Here is a 20,123-nt window from a genome sequence, read left to right as displayed (position 1 = left end):
ATACCACCCACCTACCTGCACATCCATGAGATAATCCAAAGCCTATGGTTAACGAGTAATATAAAATTATAAACTACATTCCAATTCGATTTAAAATGTATATCATGCAAGGGGTTTGGTTAGGGTGAGAACATAGCACAATGAGCAGTCTATAGAACAGAGATAGATAATTCGCTATTAGATTACTTGACTGAAAATTTTTATGGTAATCCTAATCACGAACTATCCGAACATACAAGGTACAGCGATTTATATCGATACCGATTACTTGATCACTTGAAATTGACTAGTAAATTGTGCTCCTGGTCACGAGTCAATCCACGTTTTTGTAACGCCAAGTCAAGTCATACAAATATGGTGACTCGAGTCACGTCATGACTGCCTGGAAAAAGATCTTCGACGATATGTTATTTGAGCAAAATAGACGATAGTTGTGGAATAACGATGCACTTTGCGCGCTGTCATCGGATGGAAACCGACACCGAAAGACTGCATAATGGGTTTAGGGGACATGGGTGCAATGCTGCATCCCATACAACTCCAAAGGCAATGGTATTTAACAGTCAGTTTAATGGTAGTTAACTAAGAACTCATGTGTCTCCATTTTTGGTCATTTTGGCGAAATTTAGGGGTAACGAATATAACCTACACACAATCAATGATGATAGCACATCGGCAATGAAACAAAGGCTTTATGCCGGTAGGTTATTACCTAAGTTGACCAACCAAGCTTTGGTTGTTTGATCTGTGCTATGTTATTCGAGTAAACAACATATAAAATAGTGACCAGTTTATGCGAGATGAAGGGCTGCGTGTGTTTGGATTCAATCATGAATGCATAGAAGTTATGAAAGATTATGTCAGCAAGGGTCTGATTCGATGGCAGCAGCTAAAAACAGATCGCTACGTGGGAAAACCTTGCGCGCTCTCAGTTACATCACAGTAGAGCCAGCAGTGATAGGATCTCTCTTTGTTATTTACACGTACGCCACGCTGGGAAAGCAATACATATTTCTTCGATTGGCGCATGATTACAACTTGACCCAGACCAGCCGTGAGACATCATGTAATGACACTGCTGATGAGATCGACAATTCGGCATATCTCCTTTTGCAACAGGTATCAGCTGAGACGTCATCATGGGTGTTCTATTTAGCGCTTGCCAGTAAGTTGAACAGTAAATTTTCGAGTTTATCGGCTGTGATCTGACATTGATTTCGCCTACCGACACTTCATTTTCATCGCTGGTCCACTTTATGCTATATTCTGTTCCAATCAGTGGTTCTTAACATTGTCTCCAGCGCCCCCCATGGGTCGATTTGGATTTTGAAGGGGGCGGAAACGCTCAGGGGGCAAAATGGGGGCGCTGGGCTCAGGAGGCGGTATGAGGGGCGCTGAAGAAAAATAGTCTCACAGTAAATGGATATGATTTTATAGTAGAACAATAGTTTTATAGGCCTATATAACTGAGTTCTCACTGCATACTAACTCGACAAAATCTGTCAAATAACACCATTTTTCGTTGCGCTCATCGCGAAATATCCACCGACGACGTTTCCATGAATGGAGTGGTTTATTTTAATTCATGTAAAATGAATTTGCCGTACCTTTGAATTGCCAATTCCCCGTTAAAACACTCCCGTCACGCTACTGCAAGTCGTTTCGACACCTTCCTATCTTTTCGTTGTATCGCAGTTTTGTCGTATTTTGAGCTGATGAAAATATTAATAAACTGACGCTTATACTGATAGCTCAGGTTGTTTTCCGCAAAATATTTTGAACTAGGTATCGTATCCTGCAGTGCACTGCGTGTCGAAATCGAAAAGGCACTGTACTGTACAACTTTTAAGAGTGACGCCCTTTGTACGTTAAAGATGTTTTGAAGCCTTTTGGTCAAAATGATCAACTAAATATAGTTGTATTTGAGAGCTACAAAATTAAATGGTCAGAATATTTCTTCATCGTATCATAAAGGATGATACTGCTTGGTGTTGTTACCCCCATTCATGTTAGAGTTGAGAGATTGGTTCAGTACTAAATTTAATGTGAGCAGATCTCTACCACAGCATTCTCAGTTGATTTAGTATGGTGACACAAAGCAATAAAACAAAACCCAATACAATTAACTTACCAGTATTGCCAATCGCAGAGGAGAATTCGGGATGGTACATCTGTCTCGAACCAAATGCTATGAGCTCGTAGGCTTTACCCGATGATTGGTTTAACAACCTGGATTTGATACCGAAAATAGCACATACAATCATACCGTTAATTAGTGGAGTGGTCTAATGGTAAAGTCCCAACCCGAAACCCGATTTCGACCACTTACCCATTGTTTTTACGATAGTCCTTCAAATAGGGGGCGCCAGACCCAGGCAATATTTGAAAGGGGGCGCTGCAGAAAAAAGGTTAAGAACCAATGTGTTACATATAAGTCAGTGAACAGTGAACATGAACACCCTTCTTATTTGCATGTTCTAATTAAGGCCAAAGCAGCTGCTTGATTGTAAGAGTATGTCCTTTCGACTCCTACTACTTCTATTTGAGAAGCAGTGACCACCTCTGAGTATAATATTCCCCAGTGGCGTAGCAGCCACTTGGCGGTTGTGGCTCTGCGCCAGGGACGGCAGGCTGCAAGTGGGCGGCAAAATGTGAGGTGGCGACCTTTTTTTAGTCAACACAGCAAGATTTCCAGCAAATATAATAGAAAAGATTGTAACTATTTCAAAATTTGGGCGGCAGTTTCAACGACAGCCAGCGGCGGCAGCATATGCTAACGCCATTGTATTCCATACTATTTATGCGAGGCCCTAATAGCGAGGTAATTTCGTTTCAATGTGATATTTAGGTAACCTTTGATTGACATAATATACGCGATTTATCTCGTAATGTAACCTAAACATCGCGATTCCATTTTCAGGTTTCATTCCTGCAATATTTTCGACCGTGGCGTTCGGTTCGTGGAGCGATAAATACGGCCGAAAACTTCCTCTCCTATCTTCCCTATTCGGCTTCATAATCCTCATACTTGGTTACGTAATTGTCATCAATCTGGACGCACCCGTGCCTTATCTTCTAATCGGCCATGTCTTGTGTGGCTTATTGGGCGATACTGCAACGTTACTCGCCTGTTCGTTTTCCTATATCGCGGACATTACGCAACCAAGGAAAAGAACATTCAGGATAACTGTTGTCGAAGCCTGCCTTGGTGAGTATAGTGGCCAAAGATTCAAGTATATAAATTAACACGATTCCACTCGAGTATATAGTGATGTCTGATGCATTCGATACTTCCGAATACCGAAATCAACCCCTAACATTTTTGTACTAACACACCACATACCTCTAACGTAGGACCTTCAAGTAAGCCTGGACTGCCCTGTGTCCAGATGCTACACCATGCAGAGCCTATTCCTCGCCCAACCATTCGAGGTTTCAATGCTTCTTCGGTATGAGATATGTTAATTTCAATAAAACTTCTAGGACTTGCATCCTTTCAATAGTTAGTTAGTTAGTTGCAAATTTTAAAGGTATAGTTCTCGTAGAGCATTTTAAAATTCAGAAGTTTGTACAAGTCTGCCGTCGACCCAGCATTGTATTGTATATAGGCAGGTTTGCCATCGACATGGACTCAAAATAAGGACAGTTGAAAAATTAGATTAGGTTGCCAATAAAAGCGATTTTGTATATACTTTGTATTTATACGAGCCGTGGCATATCACATTACATACTTTTCGCCAGAAACAACCTGCTCCTGCAACTCCTTGTTATTAGAAAGTGCTTTATGGATCTCACGACAGCTCAGGTCTAGGTTTACCATTACTCAAGGCCGAAACAGCACTTCGTCAGCCCCTCCCCCAAAAAACACGCTGGTCCGGGGCCCCCCATAGGGGGATAAACCAAACTTCTTCACCTCGTTCTGATTAGAGGCGTCAACCAAGATGGAAAAAGTTTAGACAAAATCATTTTTGAGCGTATGGAGCAAGAACTCCAGTAACAATGCTTGTAGTCTTGGTCCTGACCGAAGCAGACTTCCTTGCGATGTTGGGATCGGTGAATACCGTTTTGAACAATTGCGATGTGTAATCGTTGTAGAGGAATGATTGCTGGTGTTTGACAGTATGGAATGTCCAGGTACCCGCAGCAGCAGCTGCCTAGTAGTCTATGCTGGTCGTTGGTGTTGATCGACTTGTGAAAAAACAATTCATCGACTGGCTCGAGACAATCATTATGACACACTTCTTGTGTTTTGGGGTATCATTGTGAGTTAAAATGGTGGTCTGTCCTATGGCCTCCAGGTTAATGTCACAATTGCAGAGATTGCAATGTGCGAAACACTCGCCCTTCATTAAGCTTCCTTTGATATCTTCGAATTCTCGCTCATAATCGTCACGAAAAACATTTTTACGCCTGCTCATTTTAACTGAACAGATTTAGATGTAATTTGGATAAATTTATCAATGATTAATAGCTTTACTACTTTTTAGCCCAAGTGTCGACTACACTTCGCCCTTTTCCGGTACGCAATAAATGCTGCCTTCCCCACAGCTTATTCAGCTGGCTAGACGGCAGAAACCGGTGCTGCTGTTTACTACTAAAATGACGTCCACTGCGATAGCTTGGTAGGCCTACAGCCGAAACCACTATACCACTCACTGCCCTAGCTATCTCACCACTTAGAACTCAAATCCTGTGGTGTGTACGCCACAGGAGTACCTTTCATTTATGATGTCATAAAATTTTGACGCAAAAACGTATTTTGGAATATTATGCAACACAGATACCAGAGGAAAACGATGGAAGTTCTGTAGTGGTTGAAAATAAGACAAAATAAGGACGCAAGTCGAAAATAAGGACATTTCTTAGAAATAAGGACAGTTGAGTTTTCCAAGACGTGGCCCTTAAAAATAAGGACAAATCTTGGAAATAAGGACGGTATGGCAACCCTGTATATAGGGATGCATTTAAAACAAAAATCAGTTTAAAATATGGACCTTGTATAGAACATGTTTTTTATTATGTTTTTGTTCGGTTTTATAGCCATGACGTCACCATTCTGTAATTGCGGCGTCACGGTGGGTTGACATTGACAATTGAAAATATAGGGTAAATATGGCTCCTGTGATGAAGAAGACCCATGTTATAAAGGAACAAAAATATCTTCAACCAGGAGTACACTGTTATGCAGCATCGGTCGGCGGTCATCATCATCGGAACATCCATTCCGTATCACTCGTGCTATAACTGTTGAACCGACGACGATTTCGAAGGTTTTAATCATTCCATATTGTATGCGTTTACTCTATCGGATGCAAATCGTACGCAGACTGATACTACCTGTTTTTTCGAAAGTATTTACGCAATTATGACAAATTATTATTAAACTATACGTTTTAAATGCAACCCTAGATGTAGATGATATTCGAGGAGCACAACTACCTATACTTTATTATATTCATTGATTGCTAATTGACATTAGTTTGCAATCGTGATGGTGCGGATAGTTGAAAATTGAAATCTTCAATACATAAAACGGAATTCGTTAGTGGTCATTATGATCCACAATTCAGCGCATGAAGCACTAACTGTAATTCGTACCAAGACCATGTTATTTACAGCAATTGGAGGCGTTGTCGCCGCCCTGTCTGGAGGAGTGTGGTTGGATCGCAAAGGCTTCGTTTCTCCGTTTTGGTTTCTGCTGGCCTGCACCGTGGCGGACTTCGTCTACATTGCGATTCGGCTGGATTCCAACGATACGGGGTTCAAAACATTAAAGTAAATATAATGGATGTTTTAATGAAATATACTTGTTGTATAACCGTCAGAGCACTGCGACTCCGTGGATGTTAATAAGAACACAATGCGATATTTTCCTTATTACCCAAGTGTCAATCCCTCATCACGTTAGAGAGTTCTGATGAATCTGCTTATTTGTGTCGTTTCATTTTTAATAACCGCCAAATTATATGTTTCCATTCGCTCAAGACAGACACGACGTACAGTGCGATACACAATTAAGACGCATTGCGATGTAATAAACATATGGCAGGATATATAAACGACCATGCGGTAACGTTCTGTTAATCTGGCACCCATCTCGGCCTATAGTACACGATGTCAATCTATATACCACTGTCTTTCTATTTTAGACGCTCTGTCTTGTTTTCTTCGCTATCCTTCATCAGGCCTATTTATCTGAACTTTTTTGATGTAAGAACGAGAATTGACCCGGTTCGCCTGCGTATAGTTAGCCGTGTTAATCACCACCAGGCTAACTATCTTGGAGTAAATCATGAAATCAATTTTTACACATTTCGGAAAAAAAGTACAAAAACGTCATAAAAGCATATACACTCCACTTCCTAATCATTTTTTCATAATACGCGTGTACCTGTACAACATTCCTATTTCTCAAAGCTAGATTGGTACCGCGGCCGACTTAACACGTAGTCTCAGATGGCACAGAAAAAGATGTGATACATAGCTACTATATATCTAGAACGCCTTGTGGACTTCTAATACATGTCCCTGGCGATTAAAGGCATAAGTCCTATAAACAAATTCCTATTTCAGGCATTTGTTCAGCCTCGAGCCTTTTGTTCGTATGTACGAGGCCTTGAAACCGCAGGGTGGCGATAAAGACCGACACCGGAGCATCCTTCTTTTTCTCGCGGCGTTTTTCATCCTCGGCACCGCGAAAAGTGGATTGAACGGTATCATTGTGGTGTATGAAATCGGTCTGCCGTTCTGCTGGAATCCCGTTCAAGTAGGGTAAGCTAGCTTATTTTTTCAGTTTGAATTAGATTTATACCATGTTTCGGTAATTTTGGTAATGACAATGGCTCAAAACAGTACAGGAATGTTCAAACTACAACCCGTGGGTCTTTCTTGTCCTGTTGTAAATTTGGAAAATGTAAGTAATTTTGGCCCACGAATGATGACGTTACAGCTAAACTCCGTTGGACTTCATACTTTCAAAACTATGTGAAAAGGGTTATCTTCCTCGCGACAAAATGACGTAATTTGTAATCCACTACATTTGTCTCCGAGTCACCAGAAATATACACCAAATGAGATTGTATTCGCAAAGTCAGTCCCGAAATAAATTAACGGGCTTCTCCCTGTTTCCCTGATACAAGAATCAGCGTTCATTATGGTTCTATAATCCTACCTTCGAAGCGGTTTCCCCGGGCCCAGTTTGAAAAGTTTAAAATCCATAAAATCGACATCCCCTCTTGATGAGATGGATAAGTAGAACATTTTGAGATTTTCTAAATTAGATTAGAATTATAGCTGCACATTTTTTCCGAATTAGATTAGAATAAGAATTACTGAATGCACAAAATAAATACAAGAAAAATCAAGTTCGGATTATCTAAAGTGTGAGCTCATTCTCCTAAGCACGAGAATGGCAAATTTCTGCATGCACCAAGCTTGGGTTGTTTCGCACTGTATACATTTCTTAGAATTACAATACTGTCATTTCGCTCTAATTAGTCTAATTAGTCTTATCTAGTTGTCCAAGTCTTCTCTCTTGAACCGGGCCGAGATCATTTCCTATAAAGATTGGCTTAAAGTGAATGGGTTCGAAACCTACTTACGCGAAAATCGAGATGTAATTTACAGGATATCGCAAGCGATCATCCCTCTGGGATACTTTTTCATCCTGCCGTTGGTAAAAGTATTCTGCGGCGCCGCGGCAGAAGTGAAGCTCATCGTATGCGGACTGTTATCGCAGTTTGTGGGGTGCTTGGTGCTTGCGTTCGCGCCGTCGGATTGGATGATTTATTTCGGTAAGTCGAAAACACTTCACTTTTTTCAAGGATTGTATAGTTATGCTATAACGCTCCGCATCTTGCCCGTCCGTGATCTATAGTGACGTATTTGATGCGTAGTTATATGTATATTGCGGCAGATTTTTGTTTTTTGACCCAGCGAAGATTTAGGGTTCTGCAACAGCTTGTATATTAGCATTAGTGTTTCACGCGTTACTAAAAGTTAAGAGTCACTGGTATAGGCATTTAGGCAGCCATAAAAATTATGTACGTTTACAAAACGTATAAAGCTACAAACCGACTCATTTCAATTACGCAGGTTTAACGATACAGATACTGTACCTAATGCCCTCGCCTATACTGAGAAGTCAACTGTCTCGCTTGGCGACGCACAACGAAACCGGACCGGTATTCGCGCTGCAGTCTTGCGTCGGTAACGTGGCGCATATCGTGGCGTCGGCGTTGTACAATGGCGTGTTTGCGGCAACCGTGGACTCCTCTATTCCCGGCGCGGCGTTCTTGATCTCTCCCGTACTGATGCTGATATTCGGGCTGCTGTACAGGTGAGCTTTTAGGATCTACTGTGTATGATAAGAGTTCGATTGTAAAATACAGAGGTCATTAGATACGAAGTACTTCTATACGTTTCGGAGTACTCAAGTAGGTCTGGCCTACTTCAACTACTAACAGACTCTTGGAGGTACAGAACTTCAATATACAATTCAATAATATATTTACATTGAAATAAACCCGAATATTTTGGGCTGACACCCGTCAGGGGTAATCGTCATCAACCATTAGAGAATTGGAAAGACCGGCATGGAATTTTTAATAATCGAGGTGAAGAGATCGCTTGAAGGGGCACTTCACTCTAAAAATGATGTGGTCTCAAATTGAAGGGCAAAACGAAATAAAAATCTTGGCGGCAGCCGTTTTCTTCAGAACGCCACCGTAATGGAGCTGCAATTTATTAGAATTTCGATAACAAGTTCACGCTCCAGCAGTCACGAGGAGATCGAACTTTATATCGTTGTCAGCCGATGTTATGAAGGAAATATATCGTACACGCCAAGGTGGTTTAGATACCGCGTACAACGGAAGATGTTCAGTCAGGAGATTTATGTCAAAATCGGGCCTATAGTGTATTCTATTTCTTTATGACATAGGGCGTGTACGACATATTTCCTTCATAGCATCGGCTGAAAACTATATAAAGTTTGATCTGAACAGCTTCTTGGAGGTACAGAACTTCAATATACAATTGAATATTATATTTATTCTCTACTAGTTGCTGACGATTACCCCTGACGAGTGTCGGCCGAAAATATTCGGGTCCACTTCAATATGAATATACTATTCAAAAGTTTGATCTCTGCGTGACTGCTGAAGCGTGAAGTTGCTATCGAAATTTCAATAAATTGCAGCTCCATTACGGTGGCTTTCTGAAGAAAACGGCTGCGGCAAAATTTTTTATTTCGTTTTGCCCTTCAATTTGAGACCACATCATTTTTAGAGTGCAGTGCCCCTTTAAGCCCAATGTACTATTTTAGTAAATGGTGCGCAAACTCATTCTATTCGCCTCGATTGTTAGAGATTTCATGCCCGTGACGCCATATTTGGCGATACGATTGCTGATATGCAATGTTCTGACAGTCTGACAAGTTTCATCTGAAAATATTCGGGTTTATTTCAATATAAATATTTTATTCAATTGTATACTACTTAATCGTTTTAGGCCACGTTAGGCCTATAGAAAGTTTAATTTTCACTTACTTGACAATCGCTACTCCTACGCGTACTTGAGTACCAACGATAACTACTTTGACCGCCTCTGGTACATACCATAATTTCAAGAAAATATAATTCAATGATAATAATTATCAACGTTAATATTTTTTCAAATATAGACATATTTTCATGGTATTGGCTTCTCTTGAGCCTCCATACCTTTGATATGTGGGCTGGTCTGTGATTGTGAATGGCTGGGTCTATTGAGCATTCAGCCCTGTTAAACTGCGCCGGTGCACCATACTACAGTGCCTGTATTCGATGCATAGCAATTCCTATATATTTTGATATTGACAACCGCGCAATCTGCTTTGCAGAGCTGGATATAAAAAATGCAAGGGCACACTATTCGTAATACGCAGCACGGAAACTCCGATAGACGATGGCGAGGAACTGGAGAAATGCAAAATCGAATCGGATCCGTCCAACTGACATTTCTTTTTACAAAGACTGTGCTGGAGATACGATAGTCCTCCTGGTGGAAAACATTGGAGATTGGCGACGAATGCTCTGAAATTGTTCCAGTTAACAAATAGGAATGTCGACGACAAAAGGCTGTTTATGTCTGATAGAATGAATGATGTTATTTGAGAAAACGCAGTCATTTCCAGTGAATAGTCTTGGATTCAGATGTCTTATTTGTATTTTGGGTCCATAATATGTATTTTTAATTCTCCTATTATATGAGTTGTTTCAGTCATTGTATTTGTTCGTACGTCTTGGCTAGTGGTATACATATTACATGGTAATTATTCGTTCCTTCTCGCTATTTTTTCGGGTATAACCCTTGGGAAGTCTACATATTTATCTAGTAGTTTCATCACCATTCACCATATCCAACGAATTCGACCGTTCGTCTATCTCTATAGTCCAGAAGCAGGTACAGACGAGTTCACGGACGCGTCGAGTTGAGGCACAAGATTTGCTTTGCTCTACTGAGTGGAAATGTACCACGTAAAGTCAAATTAGCTTTGACATCCCAATTGGAGAGAAAGGTCATGATATTCCAGCAGAGCCATACTGCTAAGGTACCGCGTTTGGGCGATGCTAAATTTGTGTCCAATCCAGTTACACCTAAAAGCAGCAAGATCCATTCCCGGCTCCTGGTTCATCATGTCTGGTCTATATACTCACTTCTCATGGCATCCACTATTAGATGTCAGGAATAGAAAACATATTATATACTCTGTCTGCCATGAGTAATCGTACATAAGTACATGCATTATGAAAGCAGTGAAATATTTAGTATCTGCAAATTGCAGGACCCCCATATATTTCATCTACCAGCCGTGTTCATAGTAGCAATATCGTTATCTGCATATATAGATGTAGCGCTGTAGCCCACACTTCGGCAATGATTTGGTGCAGTGTTCCTCAACCTTTTTGACCTCGCAGTCTGGTAAAACTCCATAGCAGTTGTTGCAGACCCGTGAAACTTCAAAACTCAACTCGAAATTTACCTACGACAATTGCATACAACTCAAATATAATATCAAGAACGTCGTAATGCTGTCTTTTTCATATCGGATATTTATACGTAGATCTAAGTGTCTGCAAGGCGAAGCTTTCGAACTCCTGTTAAATACCATTAACTTGATTACGACTGTTTGGTGTACCGAACCGGATATATCCTTCACTGTTTGCTGTAGCCTATATTATACTACCAAGTGTCCCTTGATTTACCTGACGGAATTTAACGAAGATTGTTTAAAAGTATCCGTAGCTTTCGTCGTGCGACACAAGTTGTAGGTTACTTTTAAACAGTTTTGTACAACACTTGCGTACGCTCGAAGTAGACCATGAACTCTCTGTTACGACACCAAGCAAAAAAATACGTTTCATACTTAAGCCTAAATTTTATGGTGCTGGCTGTTATAATCGCAAACACAATGTTTATGGACGATCAAACAAAATATAGGAGCAACGCGTGACAAATTATAATCTTGGTGGTCGGTTTGGACTAACATTGCAATTCATCACGTCATGGATGCTCGAGTTTGCGAATAGCCTAGGCTTCCGTGGATGGTTGCAGAATCAGGCTATAAAACGTATGTGACTAGTGACCATGGCGAAATCGAAAGACTCTTCATTCTACGAAAAGACTTTGCGCGCCCTCAGTTACATAACAGTCGAGCCATCAGTGACAGTATCTCTATTCGTGCTGTATCTGTACGCCACTTTGGGAAAGCAGTACATATTTCTGAGGCTTGCCCAGGATTACAATTTGACGCAAACCAGCAGGGAGACATCATGTAATGAGACGGTGGACGACCCTGAAGACACTGATTACCTGCTCTTCCAGAAGGTTTCTGCTGAGACGGCGTCATGGGTGTTTTATTTATCGATTGCAAGTAGGTCCAATAACATATAGGCCTACTTGTTGATATATCAGCGTGATAGGTTTTCGCTTTAGACTGGTACAACAGAAGTGATAATATTGTAACGATATCACATTTCTAGTTTCTGTATATTCGTGTATCAGTGTAAATATGGTGCAGTCGAGCAAGGCGGTAAATAACTTCCTTTATTGGAAGGAGACACAACAAACATCAAGTTCAGTTCATATCAAATCAGAGATCTTTCTCATAAAGCATTACAACGGCAAATTTCTGATGTCTGTGCACCAAGCTTGGCTCATTCTGTACTGTACAAAGGGCTCTTCAAAAATGACTTTTTTTCTCAAATCGTACTGGTTACTTGATATAATTGTTAGGTTACCTAATTTAAGCCTACACACAAAATTTGGTTCAATTCCAGCTAGTAACCGCTTTGCTACAGGAGAAGAAAGTTTCTATTTATTATATAAAAATAAATGATAAAAATTTTGAAAATTTTCTGTTCACCCCATGAAAGTGTTGGGCTGTCTATAGAAACGATGCTCCCCAAATTTGATTCAATTCCAACCAGTGGAAGCGGAGTTATTGCCGTCGAAAAATTTGGATTTGAATAAAATAGTATTTACGGTGACCGATTCTTTGTTTATTTATTATAGTTGTGCTCACCGTAAATACTATTTTATTCAAATCCAAATTTTTCGACGGCAATAACTCCGCTTCCACTGGTTGGAATTGAACCAAATTTGGGGAGCATGGTTTCTATAGACAGCCCAACCCTTTCATGGGGTGAACAGAAAATTTTCAAAAGTTTTATCATTTATTTTTATATAATAAATAGAAACTTTTTTCTCCTGTAGCAAAGCGGTTACTGGCTGGAATTGAACCAAATTTTGTGTGTAGGCTTAAATTAGGTAACCTAACAACTTTATCAAGTAGCCAGTACGATTTGAGAAAAAAAGTCATTTTTGAAGAGCCCTACTGTACATAGCATTTTCAGAAAACCGTAATTTATATTAGAATTAAAATGACAACATAGAAACATTTCACAAATTAGAATTAGATTATTATAATTTCGCTCTAATTTGTGTAATTACGCGAATAGAATTACCAAGTTGTCCGAGTCCGCTTTTGATCGAATTTTTTCGTATGACAGTTGAATCTCGTTCGTATTTCATAGATTATATTGCACATCATCATATTGTAGAGCCACTGAATTCGCGATGTACTTTTTTAGCATTTGTTCCTGCAATATTTTCTACCGTGGTGCTGGGTTCTTGGAGCGACAAATTCGGTCGAAAATTCCCGATCCTGGCTTCCTCGTTTGGCTTCGTGATTCTGATCCTCGGATACGTGATCGTGATCAACTTGAACGCGCCCGTCCCGTATCTAATAATCGGCCACTTTCTGTGTGGCCTATTGGGGGATTCAGCTACCTTGTTGACTTGCTCGTATTCCTACATCACCGACATCACCAAACCGAAGGAAAGGACGTTTAGGATTACCGTTATCGAAACTTGTGCGGGTAAATATAGCGAAATATCCACACTGAGATGCATAAGTATTGTCATTTGAAGATGCCACAATTTGTAGGTGTTGGCGGTCTGATTTCCGGATTATCAGGCGGGGTATGGCTGGACCGAAAAGGTTTCGTAACTCCATTCTGGTATCTTCTGGCCTTCACCGTACTGAACTTTATTTACGTGGTTATCCGGATAGATGCAGACGACAAGAACTGGTTCGCAAACTTGAAGTAAGGAACTTAAATTAGCGTACGAATTTGATAATCTAAACTGATTATCAAAATCAGGTGGGTATAGTCATAAAGTTGGCATACCGTAGTGTCATTGCAACTAAACAATCGCAATAACTTCGGCTTCTCCCGTATGTTAGGGTTGCCATAGCGGATGCCATATCATTAATTTAGTAACTATGACATAGAGTTCCATGTCCATATGTCCGCGTCCGCCTTATCGTCATATCACAGCATGCAACCAGAATGCTAGCAATCCCAACGGATAGTTTGATGGCATGGAAGGTTATGAGTGTTGATGAGGAATTCTCAAATATAAAATTAGCACCATACACAGAGCAGTAACTATGCATTGAAGAAAAATCGCGCCACTAGCGCGATTTTTTTTCATATGACCGCAGCTTCGCACCCCACTCAGACGCTAACACGCCCCCCGGTTTGAAAACCACTGATATAAAACAATGGTTCTTAACCTTTACTAACCCGTGCAACACTCACGCTGCTCTACAAGCCTTCGGGAACCCCAAATTCTCGTTTTGTTTATAGTCATAAAAACCAAACCAACACAAAGGAAAGGTAAGGACGTAGTTTATTTTTGTCCTTGGTGTTTTGCGGCATATACACCGACTCATGAAATACATACACACGATCTGTGCATATGCATACCATGAGTGCATGATGTACAAATCCCGCTGCACAACGCAGGTGCCGATATAGCCATTAATGGCTTTCTAACGCTATCCCAGTAATGCATGAGCGCCAAGCAGGGAAGTCATGGATACCTGCAGTGTTACTAATCAGGTCTTTGGTGTGACCCGGCCGGGGATCGAACCCACGACCTACCGATCAAGAAGCCGGACGCTTCACCATTACGCTATCTTGTCAAAAATGTTCTACACTGCAATATAATCGCCTCTTCAATCATTTCATGTTCGGAAAGTTTACAGAATGGATTGATCATCCGGTACGGAATTTCTAATTGGAATATATCCTGGAATCAAATCAGCACATCCTTGTGCAGTTTTCTGAGATGATTGATTATGTTTATCCATCAAAATCGGGTATTCGAGCTGGAACGTTAGCTCATGCAATCTTGACAAGTGGAACAGTTTAGGCGTCGCAAAATTTCGCTCAAATATCACGGGCTAATCACTGAATCCGGACAGTGTCGTATTCCCCTTTCAGGTCTCATCATTACTGAGAATGGATTCTACTCATAAATTTTGGAAAATATACCCGTCAAGTAGAAGCGATATCGTTTCTCGCAACCAGAACGCCGTGTCGAAGGCCACGGTCGCAGCATTGTGGAATATCCATGATCGTTTGAAACAGAAATTAAAATCACGCAACATAGTTTCTCAAAAGCCATCACATCTTGTAATGGGCAATAACTGCTCACATATTTCGTAGCTCTTACAGCACACAATGAACCACGCTTCTAGGGATTCTGACGACTGCTAAATTAGTCCATTGATGGACAGAATCAACATTTTCAAGAAACAATGGACTGCTCCGGTACAGCTGAATGAATAGACCTAGACCAGGGGTTCTCAGCCCTTTCTTGGCCGAGGCTCATTTTCCGGTTTGAAAATGTGCTGTGGCCCACCTCTTATCTTGGAGTCATAATCCTGTTAAATGCGTGGTAATCGACGGCGCCGACATGCCTATTTCTCTGAAACATACGCATTTTTCTCTTAATTTACTGATGATATTTAAATGTGGACCTTTCGGCCAATGAAATCGCGCAAAGCGCGACGAAAATTTTCAAGTCGAATAAATATTCTTCAACAAACGACCAACGAAATAATCTTGGGCCCCTTCGAGGTCCCGCAATTGGGGGTTTCGGTGCAGCAGTTACGGCCTTGGTAGATCATAGGCTAAGACTCCTGTGTATATTATGATCTTCCGCTGCTCCATTCGCATCGCGAAACAAAATGATCAAATCCACGCATCCACTGTATGATTGGGATTTTAGTTCCACTATTTTGGGGAATAATATAATCATTCTGGGTCAGCTTCAAACAATTTATTGGGGATTAATGGGGTACTACAGAGAAGTGGAGAAAGATTTTCTTTAATATGCGTGCAATAACACATATTGTACCAAACCAACTGAAGTTGCGATGTCAGAATATTCAATCAATGATACAATCAATTCATGTGACTCTTACATTACGTACAATGATATCAGGGCGGACATTTTAAACCGACTCCAAAGATTAATGCGCTCCGGTAAATCCTCAATCCGTTACGATTCGTTGTGGTAGTGCAGTATACCTCCACCAGAAGTTGCTAATAATTTGCAATTATGACTATTTTTATCTTACAATAATACGACTTGCCTAAGTACATTAAATCTATACATCAAATACACTTCATTCCGAGTTTAATACACACCCCTTTCAACGGCATACGACATATGAGCCTGCCGGAATACTTGGTTACTTCAGCATTCCCTTAACACCTTCCAGTTATTATATACTCGAAGTTATTTTAGTTGCTGTTAGCCGTAGGTTGTCACAGCCAGTGGAAAAAGCCGCCGTTTCTCCCTCCCGTTTTGGACTTGTACATGCTGACTCCATACGTGCCACCACGTCTCATCAGAGTCGGATGAAAAGCTTTACGTAGCCAACGTATAATTAGATAATATGAATATATTTTTAGCGAATAACATAACAAATATAGTTAAACTTACATTGATTCTAAAATTTTCTAAATAACTTTGTGGCCCACCTCAAATGCTCCTGTGGCCATGGCCCACCCTTTGAGAGCCTCTGACCTAGACGGATGGTCCTAAATTGCGCTGACTGAATCGATTTTGCATTTTTGTTACGTATTTAGCTGCTGTATTTATCAATCGTTTCAACACTACGCAGAAGTTGCGTTCTAAACCCACAACGCCCCCATTTTCTCCCAGACCCCCCCCCCAATCGCCATTTCCGAGGCCAGCGCCCCCTCATGCTCGCAAACGCCCCCAGGGGGCGCTGGCGGCCACTTTGGAAACTACTGCTCTAAAGAGATGAACCACCTAAAAAGGTCAAAAACCTCCGATATAAAGTCTTTCGTTCATGATTGCTTTCGATTTTAGGTATTTGTTCACCAAAGAACCGTTTGTTCACATGTACGAGGTACTGAAACCACAGCCTATCAACAAGCGAAGACACATCAGCATTATTCTATATATCGCCTCCTATTTCGTCATTATCACATCAATAGCCGGGATATCTCTAATACTGGTCGTCTACGAAATTGGCTTACCGTTCTGTTGGAATCCGATTCAAGTTGGGTATAGGATATGCATATCGGGATGTATTTACCTATAAATGATGTTCTATTTCACTTTCCTCCCAATTAGGATATCACAGGCGATCGTACAATCGGGAAACTTCGTCATCTTGGCATTGGTCAAGATATTTACTGGGGTGACTGCCGAGGTGAAACTCATTATTCTTGGACTAACATCCAACTTCGTATCATGCTTCATTCTCGCTTTTGCTGTATCGGATTGGATGATTTACTTCGGTGAGGCCTACGTCTGAAGCAGATGCACTATATCTAGTTTACTGTACTCGCAAAAAAATCATATTGTCGGCCAAGAACTTGGATGATGAATGGTAGAATTTATACTGCACCCTGGTCGATTCGATTCACGCCATTACGACTGTGTAGCCAGAAATTCTCCATGATAATTGGTGCCATTCAGACTTACACAAACTTGAGGGTCAACTATAACCGCTGGTTTTCTGTGGGATTCTAGTTCTAGTTGCGGATTTTGAAAAATGAATAGTTCTAGTTCTATTTCTAATTGCGGATTTAAAGAAATAGGTGCCGAGCAGCTAGAAAACACTTGTCGTCATTTGGCGTGAATAGTGATACCGGTGTTCTGTTGTCTGAAGTTCTTGCAGCCACAATCCTATAGCTCAGAATCAGTACTGCTAACAGTAGCGTAGCCAGGGGTGGGTTTTTGTAGCGTTACCACACGTCCAAAATTACATTAAACAGGGGTATTTTCCCATCAAAGTAGGGCGAGCAATGACCATATACGTCCTCCTTTTTCAAGTCATCGAACATGTCCTCCGAAGGCGCCCAAATTTCATCCTTTTTGGCAGTGAGTCTTCCTTATAGCTCTGACATCCAGGCGATTGAACAGGCGCAGCTCAAAAACGCCATAAATGACGCGAAATCTGGAATCTGGACATCGCAGCGGGTCTTTCGGAAATTGAGTTTAAAAAATGACCTTTTTTTTAGTCAACACACCCGTTTTCTCGTCCGATATTATAAATTTTGTGATTTGTAAAAAGTGTCCTTATTTCCGAGGTCGAAAGCCTCCTACTGGAAACTCTACACCCCGTCCTTTTGAAATGCCGGTTGTATCTCCAATGATTCTTATCTCATTTTCAATTCAGTAATTCGTCTTATCAGTGCTGATTGGTTTCAGAATTGAATCTATTTTCAATTGTGTTATAATTAGTTATTTGCCGGTTTTTAAAGGTCGCTAGTACTAGTTCTAGTTTCGATTTTGAAAATCCAGTAGTTTGTAAAAATCTTGACTCATTCTGTTTAAAGTGGCAAGATTTATTGGCTTATATGATTTCAATGTTTTCATCTAGCTTTGGTGATACAAATGGTGTATTTGATCCCATCACCAATATTGAGAAGTCAATTGTCTCGGGTGGTCTCGACTGACGAGATCGGCCCGGTGTTCGCTCTGCAATCGTGCGTCGGCAACATCTCGTGGATCGTTGCATCGGGACTGTTCAATAGTGTATTTGCTGCTACCATCGACTCTGCATTACCAGGAGCTGCTTTTCTTCTATCTCCTGTGCTAATACTCATATTCGGTGTATTATACAGGTATGGTGTACGCACTGTTTTGACATTAGATTTTGATGTGGGTAAATAAAGTCTGTTGCTTAGGGTTACCATACGTCCTCTTTTAAGAGGATTTGTCCTCTTTTTTAACTTTTTTGAAAGTGTCCTCGGAGGACGCCCTTTTGTCCTCTTTTTTGATATTTTGTCCTCTATTTTGAAAATTTAGCGAGTGATATGCCCAAGTAGCACAGAAATGACGCTCCGGCGAGTATTTCGGAGTGAAAAACGGCGATTTGAGCTCTGAGCGAAAAGTTGACCTTTTTTTTTTGCAATGTGGAGAGAAAAACGGTAAAAGATGACCTTTTTTTCTTTTTTTTTTATTCAACCGATGACAAAGTCGGAACAATTCACCGAATTTTGAGTATTCTTCTCCGGTTTTGCAAGTCTCAAATTTCTGAAAAAGTGTCCTCTATTTAGATTTCCAAAATATGGTAAGCCTACTATTGCTATATATATTTCCTACAATAAAATATTAGCAGGTTTGTTCAATGGTATGCTTTTCCTTTTTCAGATTTGCGTACGTTACATCGAAGCACTCCCTGCTCACTCTGCCTGACGAATATTCTTCGACTGACGAGGATAAATTGTGACGGAATCGTAATTCTATTTGTGCCATTTAAGAGCTATCTGCGAACCGTCAGCTGGAATCTACCGAATGCTAACGTGTGAAAATACAATGTAATTACTGAGAGTCATTTTGTGACGCATTTTATTTGGCAGTCAGAAAATGTAGTACTCACAACATCACAGCGATATCTAGTTCTAGATATCCCTGACAACATCATTGCCCAATAAAATTGCATTGTGGCGTCAGAAAGCATAGCATACACCTTGCCTAACTTGGTCTTAGAGTACGCCAAGTTGTTTTCTGGTCGATCCCATGACTATTATTACTATACATATATAGTCTTCGTAATCTCGACTTCGATTAGATCATTGGGCGAAAAGTGAGGTTTTGGACGCTGAGATTTCATAGTCTCAATAGTGCATCTCCATTCAGTGAAACCAAGGAGTTCAGAAGGGCATGGGAAATGTGAATTCAACTTTTGGAATCGAACGGTTTTGATATCATTTAGTACCAATCAATTGCTCTTTCAGTCGGATCAATAGTTTATATGATAGCGTTAATGGAAATATACGCCTACACGGACAGGGTAAACAACCTATATTTACCAATCTCGTTGACTCTCCCGCTCAAGGTAAACTGATAACGAGCCATAACACAACACCGAGTAGATACAAGCGGGGGGAGTAGAGCAGAATGAGTTTAGCGGCTTACACAATTCATATTATCTGAAAGCTTTCACCGGATACGATATATAGATTTTTAGGGGGTTTGTGGCGATTCTGAATCTAGTGGTATGAATGTATTGGGGAACTAAGGTCATCAGGAGTAATATGGTACAGTATAACGACAAACTTTCACAAAGACTATTATTCGTTTTACTATAGCATCCTTAGTCTGGACTAGACCGTTAGGTCTCTCAATCACTGGGATTTTCATAATTTTCATGAGCAAGTCATCTTATCGTACAGTGCGGGTGCAGTGACAGTGATGTGATTCATTGGTTGTTGAAACTCCAATAGTGTGATAGCAATCGT

General features: G+C 40.6%; 3 protein-coding genes across 8 annotated transcripts in view; 2 read left to right on the top strand and 1 right to left on the bottom strand.

Annotated features, from left to right (window-relative positions):
- LOC145455240 (uncharacterized) overlaps positions 1–20,123 on the bottom strand; it is a 158,244-nt gene that overhangs the window by 53,585 nt on the left and 84,536 nt on the right. The window lies entirely within an intron of this gene.
- LOC145455246 (proton-coupled folate transporter-like) lies at positions 806–11,193 on the top strand. The gene is made up of 7 exons (XM_080333194.1): positions 806–1,165; positions 2,921–3,208; positions 5,619–5,775; positions 6,574–6,771; positions 7,627–7,793; positions 8,095–8,338; positions 9,881–11,193. The coding sequence occupies exons 1-7, from the start codon at positions 835–837 to the stop codon at positions 9,993–9,995; spliced, it is 1,500 nt and encodes a 499-aa protein (XP_080189320.1). The 5' UTR covers positions 806–834; the 3' UTR covers positions 9,996–11,193.
- Positions 11,491–19,212, top strand: LOC145455248 (proton-coupled folate transporter-like). The gene is made up of 7 exons (XM_080333198.1): positions 11,491–11,914; positions 13,134–13,421; positions 13,490–13,649; positions 16,738–16,935; positions 17,005–17,171; positions 18,260–18,503; positions 19,033–19,212. The coding sequence occupies exons 1-7, from the start codon at positions 11,629–11,631 to the stop codon at positions 19,109–19,111; spliced, it is 1,422 nt and encodes a 473-aa protein (XP_080189324.1). The 5' UTR covers positions 11,491–11,628; the 3' UTR covers positions 19,112–19,212.

The sequence above is a fragment of the Botryllus schlosseri genome, chromosome 14, assembly GCF_051294905.1.
Source record: "Botryllus schlosseri isolate E-star chromosome 14, Bs_hap1, whole genome shotgun sequence".
Taxonomy (NCBI): Eukaryota; Metazoa; Chordata; class Ascidiacea; order Stolidobranchia; family Styelidae; genus Botryllus; species Botryllus schlosseri.
Note: the sequence above shows the minus strand (reverse complement) of the source record. Positions and strands in the feature narration are given on the sequence as shown.